Here is a 22500-nt window from a genome sequence, read left to right as displayed (position 1 = left end):
CCGCTCCCCCACCTGCCCCCCCCACGCCGCCCATCAGAAGCCTCAGGTTGTGGGGCTGATGCTTCAGTTCGTAGTAGTTAGTGAGATCCGTGTGGAGCTCTAGGGAGGAACAAAGAATCAATCAATCTTTCCTCCTTCCTTCCTTCCTAGCTTCATTCCTTTCTTAATTGTCCGTCCTTTACTTGCTTCCTAGCTCCATTCCTTGATTCCTTGATTCCTTCCTATACAATTCCATATCTTAATTTCCTTATTTACCCCTAACCTGATATCCTCCTACAATAATTGCTGTATCCTCTCCTCTTTCCTTTCTCACTTCATTCCTTCCTTCCTTTCTCACTTCATTCATTCATTCCTTCCTCCTTTGCTTCCTAGTTTCATTCCTTGCTTCATTACTTCCTTGCTTCCTTCCACTCTCCCATACATCTATGTGTTGTCTATGTGTCCAACCTGAATGTGACTTCGTGCTATGATTGCAGCTGCTGCTCTCGGTCGTAGTCGCCTCGCTTCAGTCCAGACAAACTACTGACATGAATTGGTTTAATTGGATTGAATCATAACGAGCAGCGCCGCCTGCATCCAATCAGGTTGACTGATTGAGTGGATTCATTTCTCTGAGATAACGATGTAGCGATCCCAGCGGAGCCTCAGACACAGTCGGCAGAACCCCTCCTCTCTCTTATGCCAGTAGCTGATGCTCGGTACCTTTGAGTTGGTCCAGCACGTCGCTGCGGCCGGACGAGGCCAGCGCTCCTGCCTCCTGCTCCAGCTTGCTCTGCAGCTGCTTCAACACCTCCTGCACGAGAGAGGAGCGTCAGACACACACGTGCGGACAGCAAACATCCAGGGTGTCACTACTGGTTGTGTTCAGATAAGGAACAGGTATAACCGAGACAATATGAGAGGTTCGTCGTCACTTCTTTGCCTCTGATTCAGATGAAAGGTTTGGAACTCGGAGAAAGTAACCATGTGCACGTTGGTTGCGTTTGTAGATGAAAAATCACCGACGCAGCAAAAAACACCAAAAGGTCAGAACAAAAAGATAAACCTCTCATCAAGAGAAAAAGGTCAAAGTAGATCAAATCTCCCGTGAGGAAGTAAACACAGATTATTCCGTCATGTCAGGTGAGCTCCTGCAGACTCACCTGCTGCTGGTCGTGTGCAGCTGCAGTCTCAACCTGTGCGTGTGTGTGTGTGTGTGACTGTGTGTGTGTGTGTGTGTGTGCGTGCGTGTGTGTGACTGTGTGTGTGCGTGCGTGTGTGTGACTGTGTGTGTGTGTGTGTGTGCGTGTGTGTGTGTGTGTGTGTGTGTGTGTGTGGCTTTGAGTCTTAGCCTGGTTTCACAGGTTTCTCTCTTTCTGTTGAGTTCTATATTTATCCATTATTTTAGTTCACGGCTCATTTTAGATTTAGATTTGTACGGAAAGGGATTAGGGCCACATTGGCCATTTTTTTTGTTTTAGTTCTGAGAAAAAATGTAAAAGTCAGAATTCGGAGATTAAAGGTAGGTAAGTTTGAGAAACCGGCTCGAGAAACACTTTTTGTTATATTCCATGGAATACTCTTAACATCCCGATAGCAATGAGTATCTGAAGTGCTTTGACAAAAAATCCATAAAAAGATTTCATCAGTGGAAGCGCTGTAAAAAGCACGACCAATCATCTGAGCCGGCTAAAGTAACTGGATGGCCTACCTGCCTGTCAGCCTTCCATCTGTGCACAAACTTATCTCGTGCCCTCATTGGTCATGTGCGCGTTCGTGTGTGTTGGAGGAGGGGCTCTGTGAGGAAGTGGCAGATCTGTTCCGGCTGTGTATTTTCAAATTCTAGCGCACTCAAGCTGAGGCCTGCACTACGAAGCAGGATGTTCGCTTAGCGGCTAACTTCAGGGAAAACTCGGGGTTTCCGGTCCTACGACGCTGGTTCTCTTTTTAGCGGGCTCGATCTCCATGGTAACTTATGCTGCTAACCTGCTCCGGAGCAGGTTAGGTTGCAGGCTAAGAGCTCAACTCAGTGAAAGCACCGCCTGCTGACCAATCAGAGCTCAGTGTGCGGAGTTTAAAGCGATCAAGTCATATTACAGGAGAAAGGAAATACAGAAAAGCTGCCGTTGCAGGAAAGACGGCCGACAAAAATCACCGACTGTGTGAACGTGAACATGAATAGAATATCACCTCCATCTTCAGAGCAATCTGACTATTATAACATTAGCGTTAACACTAGAACCGCTAGAGGTCGCTGTATACCTAAAACCGCCAACGGGTAAAATGTACCCGCTATTGATTTTCAAGGTACAATGTTCTTTTATTTATCATACAGAACAGTGAGTTTTGATCGCACATGGATGACATTTATACCAATATAATCTGTGGACTCTCAGCTTTTCATATGACATAGTTTGTGCAGATAACATGAAGTATAAAAATATCGCTAAGAGTGCTGATTTAAACGCTTGGTGTTAGACTTGTGTTACAAATCTCTCTATCTATCTATCTATCTATCTATCTATCAATCTATCTATATATCTATCTATCTATATATCTATCTATCTATCTATCTATCTATCTATCTATCTATCTATCTATATATCTATCTATCTATCTATCTATCTATCTATCCATCTATCTATCTATATCTATCTATCTATCTATCTATATATCTATCTATCTATCTATCTATAACTATCTATCAATCTATCTATCTATCTATCTATCTATCTATCTATCTATCTATCTATATCTATCTATCTATCTATCTATCTATCTATCTATCTATCTATCTATATCTATCTATCTATCTATCTATATATCTATCTATCTATCTATCTATCTATCTATCTATCTATATCTATCTATCTATCTATCTATCTATCAATCTATCTATCTATCTATATATCTATCTATCAATCTATCTATCTATCTATCTATAACTATCTATCAATCTATCTATCTATCTATCTATCTATCTATCTATCTATCTATCTATCTATCTATAACTATCTATCAATCAATCTATCTATCTATCTATCTATCTATCTATAACTATCTATCAATCTATCTATCTATCTATCTATCTATCTATCTATCTATCTATCTATCTATCTATCTATCTATCTATCTATAACTATCTATCGATCTATCTGTAATGTTCTGTTCTATGGACATATAATTGTCTACAGACGACGCGGACTACTTCTCTCATTCCGAGTGTCCATCTTTATTCAACTGGCACGTAACCTGCATGCATTACGTCCTCAACGTGAGCTCAGTCATCCAAGATCTTGTATTCTCCATGTTACACTATCTATAACTATCTATCTGTCTGTCTATCTCTCTATCAATATATCTATCTATCTATCTCTCTCTCTCTCTCTCTCTCTCTCTCTCTCTCTCTCTCTCTCTCTCTCTCTCTATCTATAAAGGCCCTGACACACCAACCCGATTTTGGGAGTCAGAGGCCGTCAGAGGCCGTCGGGCATTCGCGGCGCCGTAGTCAGGTTGGTGTGTCCCGCACCGTCGACCGTGACACGCCTTATTTGGACTGCCAGACCCGATGCATGGCCGATTCAACATGTTGAATCGGCCATGCATCGGGTCTGGCAGTCGGACCAAATAATCACTCTGATTGGCTGTTCAGCTAGCAAATCAGTGCATGAGAAGCGAAGCGGAAGTGAGGGACGTAAACAAACGATTTAAGAAGGCACACACAGACTGCTATTCATTTTCATCTCATCATGGCGATCTGGAATGATGCAAACGAAGACCTGCTCATCACCTTGATCCAGGAGAGGCCAGCTCTGTATGATATTACGGAGAAAAGATACTCTTCTTCTTCTCTGTCTTCCGGTTGTTGCCTCTTTTGAATGACGAATACACACTACCGCCGCCTGCTGGTAAGGAGAGTTATTGCCACTCACGCACTGAAGTCGGTGCGGTGTGTTCCCGTGCGACACATGGCCAAAACGCAGGAGAACACGGCCAGGCAACAGCCGACTTCAGCGTCGGCTAGTCCTCTGGTGACTGCTTGGTGTGTCAGGGCCTTAAGGAACCGCAGTAGACAAAAGGCGTTGCTATAGCAACACGTCATGTTTACGCTGCATTTTCTATGAGGTAAATATTACCCGCTGGCGGATATGGGTATAAATGGCGTCTTTTTTGGCAATCTTTTCAATCTGACTTCATATTGACAATTGTTAACAACAGAGGGTGCTACATAACACACTTTCAGGAAATGTTATTGAAAAAAAGTTACATACAATCAAAAAACTGCTGCGGGTAAAATGTACCCGTTGGCGGTTCTAGTGTTAAGAAAGCTTACTTAAATATCTGCCACGACATAAGTACATTAAGTACAGTCCGCGGCATATCACTTCATAGTGTATCACATATCTCCTTATCTGAGTCAGCTGAGCCGTATCTGGCCGTGCAGCACTCACAGTGTCACAGACTGGATGCAGAAGCATTATTTTAAGCAACACATAAGTTGAGGAAACACTCGAGACAAATGTAATTGAAGTCAGATGGTGTCTTAGACGGGCCGTGATATCATAAACCTGTTAATGTACGCATTCAAACACTTGTTCTGCTCCAGCTGTGTTCACCTTGCAGGTGCAGCTCTGTGGCTTTGATCCTGATCAAGTGTTTAAGTCATGGATGTTTAAAGTTTAACTTCTTCATATGTCTAATATTATAGTTTACTTTTCATTCAGGAAGTATGACGCTGCGCTGTCAGTACGCTTCTCCATGTTTGTGATTGGTCGAATGCTCCAAATACCACCACTTTCATGTGAACGCGCACCTAACTAGATAGGACACGGCTGGCTTGAGCGATCCACTTGATAACCAGCGTCGTAGTACCGTTTAGCGAGAGCGCGTATGTTTTGGATTAGGCCAACCGGCTAACTCAAACACATCCAGGTTAGGTTGAACCAGCTTCGTAGTACAGGCCTCTGGTTTCTCCAAAATTACCTACCCCACCTTTAAGATCAGAATTCTGACTTTAAAGTCAGAAGTACGGGTACCTGGAGTGAACCAGCTTCAGTGAGAGACTCACTTCACATCACGCAGTACGGGAAGCGTGTGGCTTCCGGTCCTCTTTTAGCAGCTCCGTGCTGCAGGCGGCTCAGACACATGATCTTATCGGGGGAACATAACTTGACCACGGCCGTGTTTGTTGTGTTGGTTTCTTTTTTATATTTAATGCAAATAGCAAATATCCACATGGCTTGCTCTGCGATTAAAACGGAAGGTCCATGAATGTGGTTTCTTCGGTAAGTAAATTCTAGTTCTCTATTTATATTTTACTGGTGTTTTTATTCAAATAGCTTTGGCATTTACATGTATTTAAGGCAAAGATTATTTAACATATAGTGAGAATTGCTAATTGTAGGAGCCACATGTTAACATTTATAATTTGATATATTATATATATATATTAGAACATTATATTTCTTTATTATTATTATTATCATTATTATTATATCATTGATTTAAACCAGCCGTAATGAAATTGACGTCATAGCGCCACGGAGCAAAATGGATTTTGAACTCTAAACAATGTGTTTCTTTAGTACTGCCACCACTTTGTTTGAAGTAAACAGTCACACTTACCTGAAAAGCATTTTTTTGTTGGAGTCAAGCTTATTGCTAAAATGTTGGATAACACGGAACTACACTAACATGTGTCAAAGAAACATGGTAAAAGTGATTATTGCAGTGAGAAAACCAAACAGCATGTTTCTACGTTTTCTACTAAATTATAATTTGAATAAAAACTGATATTTTAATGTCGATGAACATTGATAATCTCATTGTAGTACACAGCTGAATTTAAAAAACACTTCTAACACTATATATACAGCCCCTAAAGACACACTGCTCTTCAGTTATGTCATGTTATGTTTCTTGTCCTGAAAGACACGCTGCATCACCATGTTCTCCTTCTCATATGAAGAAGAAGAACATCCACAAGGACAATTAAAGCTTATGTTATGAGATACAAGACCAGTAAAGGAAATTCACTAAGAAACAACACTTTTATTGTGATAACATTAAATTAAAAAAATTAAAAAGTATAACAGGACCATCATTTGTTTGTGACGTTGCACCTCAGAGAAGGTGTGCAAGGTTATAAGTGTGGCAACAAACACTGTCAGCTGATCAAATGTACCTATTGTGTTGCTGTTTCCACATGTTCAATCGATCAGATGATTATTTCTATTTGCCTCACTTCATAAGCCTCACAATTCTTGTGCCTTGTAACGCAGACGCAACGTCACGCACACATTGTGCCAATCTGGACTCAGATTTGAATGTGCTATCTATAGCTTTTTTTAATTTATTCTATAAACTACTGACTACATGTATCTGTGTTGGAATTCAACAGACACTGAATTACCATACATGTAGAGATTGCAATTTAAGAAAAATGTGGAGTGGTCTCCAGAGCTGTAATACCCATATGTTCAAAAAGCTCACTTTCGACAAATCACGTTAAAGGACCATATCAGCATTTGTTTACTTTTTTTATTTTCAATGAACTACATTTATGAAGAATTTATTCACAAATGTACTGGCAACAATTGTGATGGTTAAATAATTGTAATTCGATAGATAGCCTGAACATAATCTGGTTCCAGTCCAGAACAAAGCATGGACAAAGAAACACAATGAGGTGACCTCAGAAACCAATGTTGCACTCATTACTTGTCACTCTCTCAACGAGCCACCAGTTTACAGGTATCTGAGGCTGACACAAAGAGGTGGTGAAGAACATAGAACATGACGGATGATTGGGAAAAGTTCTCAGCAGAAAATAAAGTATACACGGTATGAAGTTTGAAGGTAAAACCAACGGTTAGCTCCTTTAAATCTGTGTTAGTCAAGTTGGTGGTGGTGTTGATGTTGTCGGTGTTGGTATTGGTGGTGTTGGTGGTGTTGATGTTTGTGTTGGTGGTGTTGGTGGTGTTGATGTTGTCGGTGTTGGTGGTGTTGGTGGTGTTGATGTTTGTGTTGGTGGTGTTGGTGGTGTTGATGTTGTCGGTGTTGCTGTTTGTGATGGTGCTGTTTGTGTGGCTGGTAGGGGTGTAACGGTACACGTACCCGTACCGAAATTATTCGGTACGGGCCCTTCGGTTCGGTACACGTGTGTACCGAAGTGTACCGAACGAATATAACGTTAAACGTAAAAAATTGAGAACGTGAACAACTTCTTGGAAGTAATCTCAGGTGCTGCGTCGCAGCATTCAGAGTAATTTGCTCCCATTGGGCTCAGCGCGTCATAGAGCGAGCAAGTCATTTCATTGGATGAGAGGGCATGCTATGAGAGCTGGTCAGAGGGATGCGTTCAAATTTAGTCGGTAATTTGAGGAACTGTCGAAAATGAATGGCGAACGCAGATAAAGTTGAGCTCGAAAATCCTCCAGCATCATTGAAGTCTCCGGTTTGGGAACATTTTGGTTTCGCAGTTACGTACAAGGATGACGGACAAAGACAGGTGGACCGAACCAAAGCTGTTTGTCGGCATTGTTCAACTAACATTGGTTATGCGGCTGGCAATACATCAAACTTGCACACTCTTGAAAAGGCTTCACCCGAACGTGAATATAACCGGCACCAAAAGAAAAAAGACTGAAGTGCAAACCCTACTCCCGCTAGCATTTAGCCTACACCACTCGCAAAAACTTCAGACCGAGCCAAAGCTATTACAAACGGCAAATATCCTTATGTTGCCATGTTAGCAAAGCGCTACCTGGCTGTATCTGCTACCTCTGTCCCTAGCGAGAGGGTGTTCTCCACAGCAGGAGACATTGCTAGTGCCAGCAGATCTGCCCTTTCAGCAGCCATGTGGACAAGTTCATCTTTCTTTAAACAACATGAAAATACAATGACAAGCAAGTCCTAATGTCAAGCTGGCTGCTTAGGTGCTAGTACAGTACAGTTCAGATACAGATTATTTCAGTTCATCGAAATGCTGCACCTTAATGTTTATTTTATTATATTTTATATTTATTTGAGTGAATATTCACAGTTTAATAATAATTAAAAACCCAAAACTAATAGTTTATGTTTTGTGAGTACTTGTACAGTAAAGTTCAAATACAGATTATTTCAGTTCATCGAAATGCTGCACCTTAATGTTTATTTTATTATATTTTGTATTTTTTTGAGTGAATACATTATTCACAGTTTAATAATAATAAAAAAAAATATATATATATGTTTTGTTTTGTGAAAAAAAATTCTGCTGTACCGAAAACGTACCGAGCCGAACCGTGACCAAAAAACCGAGGTACGTACCGAACCGAAATGTTTGTGAACCGTTACACCCCTAGTGGCTGGTGTTTGCATTGGATTTGGTGGTGTTGGTGTCATAGGCGGCGCGTGAGGCTCAGGCTTGGGAAGGCTGAATCACTTTTTTTTACCTGATACTACCCGCCTCCGGCGTCTGTAGAAAAGAGATCAACTCAGTGAAAGCACCGCCTGCTGACCAATCAGAGCTCAGTGTGCGGAGTTTAAATCTATCATATATAAGTCATATTACAGGATAAGGAAATACAGTTTAAACTGCCGTATGCAGAGAAGACCCCGGCGTGTCGCACTTATATATCACATCATCAATCAGATCATCGATCAGATAATATCACAGTATTTCCTTATCTGAGTCAGCTGCTCGAGCGTATCTGGCTGTGTGTTTCGTCATTACTTTGACGAAACACTGGAGTCAAATGCAGCCTAATTCAAGTCAGATCCATAGTGTCTTAGATGGGGCAGTGATATCATAACACTGTTGTACGCTTTCAAACACTTGGTAGTTGTTTTTTAACCAGTTGTTCTGTATTCACCTTGCAGGTGACAGGTGCAGGTGCACCATAACTATGTGGCTTGTATCCTGGATTATATGTTTAAGTCATGGTTAAAGTTCATATTTGTCTAATATTAGTTTACTTTTTTCATTAATGAAGTATACATTTGTCCCTGTTTGTGATTGGTCAAATGTTGCTAACCCCGCCCCTTTCACATGAACGAGCTCTCAGCTGGAGAGAGAAACCCTGGCTTGATTTCCCGAGGTTGATAACCAGCGTCGTAGGACCGCTTAGCGAGATCTCGTTTGTTAGGGTTAGTTAAGATAACTCAAGTATATGCAGGGTCTGTTGAACTGGCTTCGTAGTACAGGACACAGGCGGCTGCATATCAGCGCTAATGTCAAAGACACAAACATTATATTTTTATTTTACCAGGATGCAGTGACAAACCGCCGCCCCTGGTTGGGGTACTCTCCACACTGACCTTCATGCCGGTGGTCTCGGTCTCCAGTTTGGACAGGTGGTTGGAGTTATCCTCCAGCTCCCTCCTCAGGTGGGAGTTCTCCTTACGGAGCGCCTCCACCTGGTGGGCCAGCTGATCGTAGGAAGCCATCTTCACACTGGGCAGTGCCTCCTGCAGGAGGAAGAGGAGGAGGAGGAGGAGGAGGAGGAGGAGGAGGAGGAGGAGGAGGAGGAGGAGGAGGAGGAGGTGTTAGACTGATGGATGGTTTGTTGTTCAGAGGCAGCCAGTGGAAATGCTCCAAGTGCTCTGATGGAATACTATTGGTCATCTGTCAATCAACCCTTGTGGAGACCTGTTTGAGGGAAACATTCAATCTCTCCGCTCGCACCCTGTACAGACACCTTTTGTATTTTGTATGGATTTATTTTCATTTCCTTTTTGTCTTTGAGGATTAGCATTGCAGTACATACAGTACAGGACATCTGGTTCTTATGCACACATATATATGTTAGCACTATAATGCTACTTGCAATAGAACCCTCTGGAGCATGGAGTGGAAACACAAAGAGAACACAGGAGAGCTGGGACTTGATGGCCGTAGGATTGACAAACACAGCGGTGGCAAACCAATTCTGAATATCTTTCCCGAGCCCCATGTGTTTAGCTCTGAGAGAATAATCATCAGCTGCATAACAAGATACAACCGGCAAAGCACTATAACGCTTCCATCAGCCGACGCCAACAGGCAGGAACAGGGAGACAGCACACTGAGAGCATGCCAAGGTGCAGGCCGGTGCTCAGTGAGGGCAGTGCAGACGATACACGGGGGCAAAGGTGTGGCTCTAGGGGCATATTCCCTGAGCACTCCTCTGATGTCCATGTTTTAAAGAAAATAAATGAACTAAGTCATGGCTCAAACCTGTCACTGTCACCCTGGCTCCATGCGTGTGTAGATGACATGCTATCTGAGTTGCCCTGCGGCGGCTCCAGCCTGCACGCCTCTGATCCTCCAACAGTCTGCACACCACACTCTCTCCCCTCGTTGCTCTCATCTGCTAAACATTGTTTTTTGTACAAACAGGAAAACAATATGAAAATTCACTTTTTATATTGTAAAAATTACTTTTATAAAATATATAAATATTATTCTGATATAAATGATATGAGTTTTTAACCAACTTCATAGACATCCATTAGTTTCTTTCAGACATATCTTTCTTTGTATTGTAATCTTTGTTTGACTTTTCTTTTTAAATAACATAGTTTTACGTATATCATGTTTTTATTGTAAAGACTTGAAAACATAAACCAACAGATATTTCATATTTTCCCCTAAAACATTCAAAGAAAAGTAAATGTTTTGTAATGTTGTTATAGTTGAGCAACGCTCAGGTTCCTGAGTGATGCTAAAGGAGGTGATGCTAAAGGAGGTGATGCTAAAGGAGGTGATGCTAAAGGAGGTGACGCTAAAGAGAGGTGACGCTAAAGGAGGTGATGCTAAAGGAGGTGATGCTAAAGGAGGTGACGCTAAAGAGAGGTGATGCTAAAGAGAGGTGATGCTAAAGGAGGTGATGCTAAAGAGAGGTGACGCTAAAGAGAGGTGACGCTAAAGAGAGGTGACGCTAAAGGAGGTGACGCTAAAGAGAGGTGATGCTAAAGAGAGGTGATGCTAAAGGAGGTGATGCTAAAGAGAGGTGACGCTAAAGAGAGGTGACGCTAAAGGAGGTGACGCTAAAGGAGGTGATGCTAAAGGAGGTGATGCTAAAGGAGGTGACGCTAAAGGAGGTGATGCTAAAGGAGGTGATGCTAAAGGAGGTGACGCTAAAGGAGGTGATGCTAAAGGAGGTGATGCTAAAGAGAGGTGACGCTAAAGGAGGTGATGCTAAAGAGAGGTGATGCTAAAGAGAGGTGATGCTAAAGGAGGTGATGCTAAAGAGAGGTGGTGCTAAAGGAGGTGATGCTAAAGGAGGTGATGCTAAAGGAGGTGACGCTAAAGGAGGTGACGCTAAAGGAGGTGACGCTAAAGAGAGGTGACGCTAAAGGAGGTGACGCTAAAGGAGGTGACGCTAAAGGAGGTGACGCTAAAGGAGGTGACGCTAAAGGAGGTGACGCTAAAGGAGGTGACGCTAAAGGAGGTGATGCTAAAGAGAGGTGACGCTAAAGAGAGGTGACGCTAAAGAGAGGTGACGCTAAAGGAGGTGATGCTAAAGGAGGTGATGCTAAAGGAGGTGACGCTAAAGGAGGTGACGCTAAAGGAGGTGACGCTAAAGGAGGTGATGCTAAAGGAGGTGACGCTAAAGGAGGTGACGCTAAAGGAGGTGACGCTAAAGGAGGTGACGCTAAAGAGAGGTGATGCTAAAGAGAGGTGACGCTAAAGGAGGTGATGCTAAAGGAGGTGATGCTAAAGGAGGTGATGCTAAAGGAGGTGATGCTAAAGGAGGTGACGCTAAAGAGAGGTGACGCTAAAGAGAGGTGACGCTAAAGAGAGGTGACGCTAAAGGAGGTGACGCTAAAGAGAGGTGACGCCAAAGGAGGTGACGCTAAAGGAGGTGATGCTAAAGGAGGTGACGCTAAAGGAGGTGACGCTAAAGGAGGTGATGCTAAAGGAGGTGATGCTAAAGGAGGTGATGCTAAAGAGAGGTGACATTAAAGAGAGGTGATGCTAAAGAGAGGTGATGCTAAAGGAGGTGATGCTAAAGGAGGTGACGCTAAAGGAGGTGACGCTAAAGGAGGTGACGCTAAAGGAGGTGACGCTAAAGAGAGGTGACGCTAAAGAGAGGTGACGCTAAAGGAGGTGATGCTAAAGAGAGGTGATGCTAAAGAGAGGTGATGCTAAAGGAGGTGATGCTAAAGGAGGTGATGCTAAAGGAGGTGACGCTAAAGGAGGTGACGCTAAAGGAGGTGATGCTAAAGGAGGTGATGCTAAAGGAGGTGATGCTAAAGAGAGGTGACGTTAAAGAGAGGTGATGCTAAAGAGAGGTGATGCTAAAGGAGGTGATGCTAAAGGAGGTGACGCTAAAGGAGGTGACGCTAAAGGAGGTGACGCTAAAGGAGGTGACGCTAAAGAGAGGTGACGCTAAAGAGAGGTGACGCTAAAGGAGGTGATGCTAAAGGAGGTGATGCTAAAGAGAGGTGATGCTAAAGAGAGGTGATGCTAAAGGAGGTGATGCTAAAGGAGGTGATGCTAAAGGAGGTGACGCTAAAGGAGGTGATGCTAAAGGAGGTGATGCTAAAGGAGGTGATGCTAAAGGAGGTGATGCTAAAGAGAGGTGATGCTAAAGAGAGGTGATGCTAAAGGAGGTGATGCTAAAGGAGGTGACGCTAAAGGAGGTGATGCTAAAGGAGGTGACGCTAAAGAGAGGTGACGCTAAAGAGAGGTGACGCTAAAGGAGGTGACGCTAAAGAGAGGTGACGCTAAAGGAGGTGACGCTAAAGGAGGTGACGCTAAAGGAGGTGACGCTAAAGGAGGTGACGCTAAAGGAGGTGACGCTAAAGGAGGTGATGCTAAAGAAGGTGATGCTAAAGAAGGTGATGCTAAAGGAGGTGATGCTAAAGGAGGTGATGCTAAAGAGAGGTGATGCTAAAGAGAGGTGACGCTAAAGGAGGTGATGCTGCTTTACTGCAACACTTTTATACTGCAAGTGAAGACCTTCAAAGTCAGTGTTCATTACAACATGCAGTCTGACATCTACTCTGTCTCACTGACTTCCCCTTCTCCTCAGATACACGCTGTGATGTGTTCTTGCCCCAGAAGGATGAAAGGATCTAATCACGTGCAGTGTGGACAGAGGGAAGACAGCTTCAGGGTTCATGTCAACACCTGAAACATCCCTTTCATTTAAACCATCCTGCCACGACTAGAACGTCTGGCAGACCGGCTGCATGCTGGAGTTACTAGTGTCTGTTCTGTGCTCTCTGTGATCCCCCTTAATGACCGTTATGTCACGTTGGTCCAGGACGACGTAACAGTGTCTCGTCACGACTCGCTTTAGAGAGACATGCCGAGTGAGTGGATAATCCAACAGTAAAGCCAGGCTCACAGTGAGGTCATACTGCACACGCTCAGTGAGTCACATGGTGACCTTCGCTGCAGCCAGACTCAGAGCACAGACCAGCATGTGGAGAGGACGGGCGCTGCGCTTTGTTTGAGACAATGTATACAAAACAACTGACTGTCTCTGATGCTATTCAGATGATTGTGTATATCTGCCCACTGCAGCAGATCTGAAGTCAGCAGGCGGCCAGTGCAGAACATGTCACTGCTGCTGCATTCATTAAGAGGAGCTGACCCCAGCAGGGCATTGTGGGTAGGAGGAGGGGGGGGACCTGATCCAGACCGTCACTTCATGTGGGTTTCCTGGACGTATTCTCAGGCGACACGGTTTCATTGTGTGTTACTCTTACTACATCTGATTGAACTCTCCTCTTGTGTCCGGACATCAGCTGTCCACAGCCAGAACGCCACTGTATGCATAGAACGGGTCACGTGTGTCAGGGTTACATGTCTGTGTGCACGACCATCTGCCACATTGTGTGTTTACTGATGGGAAAAGTGACGCTAGATTTGTTCGTCAGCTAATCTTTGCAGCTCTATCCGAAGAATCAGCACCGGTGCTGAAGCAGATCAGAGAGAGAGAGCAGCATCATCACGATCACACTTTCAGGACGACCTTATCCACACGTCATCGAGCGTGGCTGCTGGGAGCCCGACAGCTCTGTACTGCCACCACTGCTTCTCTCTAGCTGCCGTGCACATGATAGTTAATAGCTTGAAACTTGATCCATGAAACTTCCACACACTGCATCACCTACTCATCATTCTTAAAGGAAACCGACTGAATTACTTTCTCTATGAAAATAATGAGGACAATAATGATATGTATTAGGTTTGTTTTCCACCAAATGATCCACACAAAGACTCCCAGCTCTTGGTTCACGTCAGAGACATGCATAACATGGTGACATGCTATCAGGCCAACATCCCCCTCCCCTCGCCCACTATCGCCATGGTGACACATTTACATCAAGGGATGTCTCTTTCTGCTTCTCCTGTCATCTGGCACACACACACACACACACACACACACACACACACACACACACACACACACACACACACACACACACACACACACACACACACACACACACACACACACACACACACACACACACACACACACACACACACACACACACACACACAAACACAATCTCACTCCTGCTGCAGTCGCTGGCAAAGCATGCTGGGTAAGAAAATGTGGGAGCTCCCAAGAGGATAACAAATCAGACGGAGAGTTCAAACAAGCGTTAACGCAGACCTGCAACCGTGCAGTTTCTATGGCAACGGCGGATCTAAAGCATGTGACCCCTATATGAGAAGACGAGAAGAGAGAAACAGGAAGAGAGTGAGAAGACAAAGCATGAAACACATTGACTTAATACTGTCTGCTTCCACTCCACCACATCTCAGATATTCTTCTTTGAATATTCACATACATGAACAGTATCATGAATGTACCTTGCCTTGCACCCGGTGTCTCATGGTTAGGGTTCATCATGACAGTCAAATGTCCTCCTCTTCAGACTCGCTGCATTATTTCACAATGAGTCAGAATATCTGTATACAACAAGCCTCCTGTAACCCACCTGACTGGAGAGACTTAAGACATTTGAGCTTCTAATAACCTTCCTGTTGGAGTGTATGTTTCCTTTCTGCACCTTTGTCCCATGAGGGGGGACATGAGGTGATCAGGACTCAGTGCTGCTGAGACTCTGTGTTATGAGTCACCGCAGGAACACACATTGTTTCCATGCACGATGTGGGGCCTTCTCCAGTATTGTTTTCTCCTCCTTCTATATTTCATGTGTTTTCTCTCACTTTATTTACAATGTGCATATAGTACCAGCTAGCTCTTTACTGTGGTCATTCTTCTTAACAACAAATATACTGCAACATCTTTGACATCACCTATATGGTCACCTATGGTCATGAAGGATGGGTCATGACCGAAAGAATGAGATCGCGGATACAAGCGGCCGAGATGGGTTTTCTCCACAGGGTGGCTGGTGTCTCCCTTAGAGATAAGGTGAGAAGTTCGGTCATCAGGGAGGGACTCGGAGTTGAGCCGCTCATCCTTCGCGTCGAAAGGAGCCAGTTGAGGTGGTTCGGGCACCTAGTTAGGATGCCACCTGGGCGCCTCCCTAGGGAGGTGTTCCAGGCACGTCCAGCTGGGAAGAGACCGAGGGGTAGACCTAGGACCAGGTGGAGGGATTATATCTCTTCGCTGGCCTGGGAGCGCCTTGGGATCCCCCAGTCAGAGCTGGTTGATGTCGCCAGGGAAAAGAAAGTTTGGGGCTCTCTGCTGGAACTGCTACCCCCGCGACCCGACCACGGATAAGCGGGAGAAGATGGATGGATCTTTGACATGCCACTTTGTTTTTGTTTATCACTTATTGTGTACTTATGATATTTATTGACTTTCCCCCTCACTTTATCTGCTATCTTTCTGATGTTGTATTGTACAGTTCCCCGTTGCGGGACTAATAAAGGAATTCTGATTCTGAATGAATAGAAATGTGTCAATAAAGTTGGAAAAGCCCCTCATTTCACAGTCCGAGCAGCCGCAGTTATATTCTGATGAAATGTGTTGGGGCACGTGAACACACATCCATAGTCACATGGCCGTATCCACCATTGAGGTCACCGAGGTCCGGACCTCGGTAATATTTTCCGAGCTGTGTATAACAAAACTTGTGAAATAATTGCACTAAACAGGGTTCTTTGTAGTACTTCCATTACTGACCATGGGCATACTTGCCAACCCTCCCGATTTTTGCGTGAGACTCCCGATTTCACTGCCCTCTCCCGGTTTCCTCCCGGGGTCATATGTCTCCCACATTCTCCCGATTTCTGACAAAATCAGATTTACTCAGGACTTTAATACAGCTACACCATTGTTTGGTTTCCATGGTAGCGCGTCCCTTTAGCAGCGCGCGCAACTCAAAGTCTGAGAGGGTGAGGCAGATAGTCACAGAAAACTGAACAAGAATGGACAACTCCACCCTCTGCTCACTCCTAAAGTACAGGTCCAGCCCACACACATGCTCCATCAAGGATGCTGCTACAGGCCGCCAGGCAGTGCACTTACCACCACAATAAGCATGTTAATGTTAATCTAATACAGCTCCGGCGATGATCCACTAGCACCCCCCAACCCTCCGCGGTGGTTTTGAAATGCTCCCGATTTCTGAGGTCTCAAGGTTGGCAAGTATGGCCATGGGGGCGCTGCATAACTACGTAGCCTCTGTTAAAGCAAACAGAAGAAGACGACATGTATCAACAAACCACCGCAGCCCGGACTTGTATCGGAGCAGCGAAGGAGTGATGAGGTATCTAGAGATCTGAGTCCAGCGGGCTGCTTGTGTTTCTGTTCATCAGGACATCATATGACCAGCAGATCCTGTGTGAACGCACTACGTTAGTCAGTGGACGTCCGACAACATGCACACTAACTGATATTGCAGCTATAGGCTATACTTTGGTTTACATTGCATGAATAAACTAGCTAGAGAGCTAAAGTTAATTACGTTCATCCAATGTCAGAAGCAGGGCCGCTGCTCCCGACAGGCCAATCACGCAGGCTGCATGGGGCCCCGCCTTGCGCAGGGGGCCCCGCCCAGAGGGCCTCAGCTGCTGTGCGCAGTTCTCCACTCAGTTCTCCTCGCACCCCCCGCTGACACGCGAGAGTGAGAGGTGACAGGGGAGCACGTCTGTAACCCGACACCGTTGCAATGAATCGACATCTGACCAATCACGGCTTTGATACGGCCACTAGTGCAGGTGAAGAGATGTCGGTGAAAAGACAGTTTCAGTCCGGAGCAAGCAAGAGGGAACAAACAAAACATGAAGAAACTAGAGCATCACTCGAAGGTGGGTTATTGTATGAGTCAAATGTACAACTTGCGAATGTTGTAAAAGTCAAATTGACATATTAAAACATCAGCTGCAACTCACGACATGAAGAAGGCAGTCTCTGCAGCATACAGGCTAATGGAGATGCAGTTATTTCCAGCATTCTTTATTTAACATTCATTCAAGTATGTGATGCCTTTTATCTGCTGATGTACAGGAGGAAGAGTGATACACTATCTGTCTAGTTGGCTTACATAACAGTTAAAGTTTACAGCATAAAAAACATGGAGCCTCTCCCCTTAACTCCTAACAGTCATCGTCATGGTGATGCTCAGCCTCTCCCCTTAACTCCTAACAGTCATCGTCATGGTGATGCTCAGCCTCTCCTCTTAACTCCTAACAGTCATCGTCATGTCAACCACAACACAGAGCAATACTGATGGCAATGTGTGTGTAGTTGTTGATGCATTGCTGACAGAGGGAACTACAATACAGATTTAAGAAATATCAGTTTTTGAGCATGTCATAAGCATGTTTTGTCTTGACTATATTACAACTATATTATAATAAAAATAATATAGTAATTATATTATTGAATTGATTATGATTATTAGAAGTAGTTTATTTGCATTAATTATATTTTAATTAGGAGGACAGGCAGAGAGAAAGAGAGAGAGAGAGAGAGAGAGAGAGAGAGAGAGAGAGAGAGAGAGAGAGAGATGGAAGTCAGGGAGGAACTGGAGTCACATAACATAATGTAGGCTTAATAAGCCCATCTATTTATCTATCTATGTATCTATAACAATAGTCTTCATTTACAATAGGCATCATTTAAAACATACATAACTGTAATAGATCGTACAGTTATGATGTCATAATAACATACAATTGTATAAAACACAATTTGCTTACATCTTTGTTCTCTTTTGAGAATCAAACAAAACAGATTTAAATTAAAAAAAGAATGCAAACAAACAAGTGAAATGAACTAAATAGCTGAATTGCTTTTAATTCACTGGCAGGAGCGACAAGTGAGGAGGAGACAAGTGAGGAGGAGACAAGTGAGGAGGAGAAAACAGTGAACAACGAGGGAGTAGAGGACAGAGAGAGTAATGAACAGGAAGAAGACAGAGAGAGTAAAGGAGATGGAAGAGAGGGTGCAGGTTATGGAAAGGAGAGAGACATGGAAAATGAATGTTGACAATGTGTTGGGATAATTTGATCCTCTTCTGCATGTCCAGATCATTAATAGTAACAATAAACTGATTCTTATGTATTACACTTTAAAAATAATTGATGCTGACATTGTCACTGTATTGTAACCACTGACATGGTTTGAAATCAATATATTATCCAATGTGTGACCCCCCACAGGACTTAAAAAGCACCTAACTAGATCATGAACATCCCAAACATGCTAGGGGGGTATCCCCCGAACCCCCCTAGCATGTTTGGAATGTGAGAATCCAACTCAGCAGAAAACACAGAAACTTCATTCTCGTGCATCTTCTCTCAATATGTGTTTTCAGACCTAATGACAATAAAGAAATGTAATCTTGAATGTTCCTCCTCTCCCCGTCCTGCTGCAGAGGACTTCCACAGAGAGGTTTCTCAATACTCAAATGTCCCCTCCTCGACCCGAGGATCGAGCGTGGAGGAGGCTCTCTGGAGGAGCTCTAACTGAGGAGACACTGATGGTTCCTCCACGGCTCCTCCGCGGATGCATTTCCGGGAACGGTGGAGGCGTGACGCACGGCCGGACTTATCTCAGCCAATCACAGCTCTGCATGCATCCCCTGGATATTATTTTAGAAACTGCTTTCATGGCGACGCGATGTTTCCAGAGAGAACAGCTGTGAGGTCCGTGCAGAAAGCAGAGCAGTGTGTATAATATATATCACTCAGTATAACAGGCCTACTCTCTTTATTTTATTAGTTTAGTAGATATCTACAAACAAAGAGTCCATATTTGTCTAAGACCATTTAGTGCTTCACATAATAAAATACACAACGGCTGTAGCCTGATTATGCGTTAGGAGCTGTAGGTGTGTGTGGTACAGTGTGTAGGTGTGTGTGTGGTACAGTGTGTAGGTGTGTGTGTGGTACTGTGTGTAGGTGCGTGTGTTGTACAGTGTGTAGGTGTGGGTGGTACAGTGTGTAGGTGTGTGTGGTACAGTGTGTAGGTGCGTGTGTTGTACAGTGTGTAGGTGTGTGTGGTACAGTGTGTAGGTGTGTGTTGTACAGTGTGTAGGTGTGTGTTGTACAGTGTGTAGGTGTGTGTGGTACAGTGTGTAGGTGTGTGTGGTACAGTGTGTAGGTGTGTGTGGTACAGTGTGTAGGTGTGTGTTGTACAGTGTGTAGGTGTGTGTGGTACAGTGTGTAGGTGTGTGTGGTACAGTGTGTAGGTGTGTGTGGTACAGTGTGTAGGTGTGTGTGTGGTACAGTGTGTAGGTGTGTGTGTGTGGTACTGTGTGTAGGTGCGTGTGTTGTACAGTGTGTAGGTGTGGGTGGTACAGTGTGTAGGTGTGTGTGGTACAGTGTGTAGGTGCGTGTTGTACAGTGTGTAGGTGTGTGTGGTACAGTGTGTAGGTGTGTGTGGTACAGTGTGTAGGTGCGTGTGTTGTACAGTGTGTAGGTGTGTGTGGTACAGTGTGTAGGTGTGTGTGGTACAGTGTGTAGGTGCGTGTGTTGTACAGTGTGTAGGTGTGTGTGGTACAGTGTGTAGGTGTGTGTGGTACAGTGTGTAGGTGCGTGTTGTACAGTGTGTAGGTGCGTGTTGTACAGTGTGTAGGTGCGTGTTGTACAGTGTGTAGGTGTGTGTGGTACAGTGTGTAGGTGTGTGTGGTACAGTGTGTAGGTGTGTGTTGTACAGTGTGTAGGTGTGTGTGTTGTACAGTGTGTAGGTGTGTGTGGTGCAGTGTGTAGGTGTGTGTGGTACAGTGTGTAGGTGTGTGTGTGGTACAGTGTGTAGGTGTGTGTGGTACAGTGTGTAGGTGTGTGTGTTGTACAGTGTGTAGGTGTGTGTGGTGCAGTGTGTAGGTGTGTGTGTTGTACAGTGTGTAGGTGTGTGTGTGGTACAGTGTGTAGGTGTGTGTGGTACAGTGTTTAGGTGTGTGTGTGGTACAGTGTGTAGGTGTGTGTGTTGTACAGTGTGTAGGTGTGTGTGGTACAGTGTGTAGGTGTGTGTGTGGTACAGTGTGTAGGTGTGTGTGTGGTACAGTGTGTAGGTGTGTGTGGTACAGTGTGTAGGTGTGTGTGGTACAGTGTGTAGGTGCGTGTTGTACAGTGTGTAGGTGTGTGTGGTACAGTGTGTAGGTGTGTGTTGTACAGTGTGTAGGTGTGTGTGGTACAGTGTGTAGGTGTGTGTGGTACAGTGTGTAGGTGTGTGTGGTACAGTGTGTAGGTGTGTGTGGTACAGTGTGTAGGTGTGTGTGGTACAGTGTGTAGGTGTGTGTGTGGTACAGTGTGTAGGTGTGTGTGTTGTACAGTGTGTAGGTGTGTGTGTTGTACAGTGTGTAGGTGTGTGTGTTGTACAGTGTGTAGGTGTGTGTGTTGTACAGTGTGTAGGTGTGTGTGTTGTACAGTGTGTAGGTGTGTGTTGTACAGTGTGTAGGTGTGTGTGTTGTACAGTGTGTAGGTGTGTGTGTTGTACAGTGTGTAGGTGTGTGTGGTACAGTGTGTAGGTGTGTGTGTTGTACAGTGTGTAGGTGTGTGTGGTGCAGTGTGTAGGTGTGTGTGTTGTACAGTGTGTAGGTGTGTGTGGTACAGTGTGTAGGTGTGTGTGTGTGGTGCAGTGTGTAGGTGTGTGTGTTGTACAGTGTGTAGGTGTGTGTGGTACAGTGTGTAGGTGTGTGTGTTGTACAGTGTGTAGGTGTGTGTGGTACAGTGTGTAGGTGTGTGTGTGGTACAGTGTGTAGGTGTGTGTTTTGTACAGTGTGTAGGTGTGTGTGGTACAGTGTGTAGGTGTGTGTGTGGTACAGTGTGTAGGTGTGTGTGTGGTACAGTGTGTAGGTGTGTGTGTGGTACAGTGTGCAGGTGTGTGTTGTACAGTGCGTAGATGCGGCGGACAGACGGGTCTCAGTTGGTTTGGTGTCCTCTGCTTACTTGTAATACTTGTAAATACAACTTTTGGCCCGTAATTTCAATTCCCCATTTCAGCCACCAGAGAGAGGAGGGGGGATATCCAGTCTCTGATTGTGTTACGTTATTATGAGAGTGCTCTCATACTTGTTTGATTCTGAAATTGTATTTATATAAATATATGTGTGTGTGTGTGTGTGTGTGTGTGTGTGTGTGTATGTGTCCGCATCTGTAGCCTGTTATTATCTCATTACACCGCACTGTGAATGAATCAAAGTAACTATAAAGTCGTCATGAACACATCTGTCCATCAGACAGAGGCTGCTGCCTCCTGTCATCATTAATGGACGTCTCTTTAAAATGACCGCTCAGAGGAGAGGAGTTCTCATTTCTCTCACCGCCTGCTGCTTCCCCTCCTCTCTCCTCGGTTCCTCTCCTCGGCTCGCATCTCCTGTGGGCGGGACTAAGACTCGAGGAAAGGAGTCGAGGAGGGGAAATGTGAGTATTGAGAAAGCTCTATTGATGTAGTGTTGTGTGAACATGTCCACTATGTAAAAGCCACAGATGGCTGTAGATACAGATGGATGCAGATATTGGGGCATTTTAATTATGTATTTATAATGTTTGCTTAAGTTTTCTGTATAATCAGACTTTGTGAGTAACATTCTCAATAATAAACATTTACACATTGAAAGTGGATTGTGTATCTGAACAAAGAGCGTGTCGATCGCTCCCACCCACGTCCTCCCCTCCCCCTCCTCTGTACCTCCTGTTTCCCCCTGTCTGGTTACCTTGGCAACCGCATCCTTTAGGCAGAGAGAGGAGGAGAATAAAATGGCGTCGGTGTGTGTGTAGAGCGACTGCAGTCCATGAGACCTGTCACTGAGAACACAGTGCACTTCTCTCCTCAGTGTGTCCCAGGGTGCACCTGGCCTCAGGGTGCTGTGACAGGCAGGTGTCTGAGGGGAGACGCTCACAGTCACGGCCCGACAGATGCTAAAGGCTGAGCTCATGGATTCTAATACATTGTGTCACACCACACACAGCATCCTGGTGCCTTCTCACTAGGGCACCACATGCATGTGCCACAGAAAATAGTCCCTCAAATGTAGCTTCTCCTCTTGTTGTTAGAACATGTTTCCTAAAGAGAACAGCTTCTTATAGAAATGACTGAAAAAGAAAACTATGATTTATGAGCTGAGAGCCATAGACAGGAAGTCAGAGGAGGAGGAGGAGGAGGAGGA

General features: G+C 44.5%; 1 protein-coding gene across 3 annotated transcripts in view; it reads right to left on the bottom strand.

Moving 5' to 3' along the window:
- apc2 (APC regulator of WNT signaling pathway 2) overlaps positions 1-22500 on the bottom strand; it is a 64250-nt gene that overhangs the window by 37497 nt on the left and 4253 nt on the right. For 2 of the 3 annotated variants that reach the window (XM_034081559.2, XM_034081558.1), the window contains exons 2-4: positions 9283-9432; positions 703-793; positions 1-99 (exon numbers count right to left, since the gene is read on the bottom strand). The exon at positions 1-99 is cut by the window's left edge and continues 229 nt beyond it. In XM_034081559.2, coding sequence (XP_033937450.1) covers positions 1-99; positions 703-793; positions 9283-9411 — 319 coding nt within the window. In that variant the 5' untranslated portion in view covers positions 9412-9432. Of the gene's footprint in view, positions 100-702; positions 794-9282; positions 9433-16067; positions 16139-22500 lie in introns of those variants that run through there. The other variant, XM_071202955.1, reaches the window with a different exon arrangement.

The sequence above is a fragment of the Pseudochaenichthys georgianus genome, chromosome 4, assembly GCF_902827115.2.
Source record: "Pseudochaenichthys georgianus chromosome 4, fPseGeo1.2, whole genome shotgun sequence".
In the NCBI taxonomy this organism is placed as follows: domain Eukaryota; kingdom Metazoa; phylum Chordata; class Actinopteri; order Perciformes; family Channichthyidae; genus Pseudochaenichthys; species Pseudochaenichthys georgianus.
Note: the sequence above shows the minus strand (reverse complement) of the source record. Positions and strands in the feature narration are given on the sequence as shown.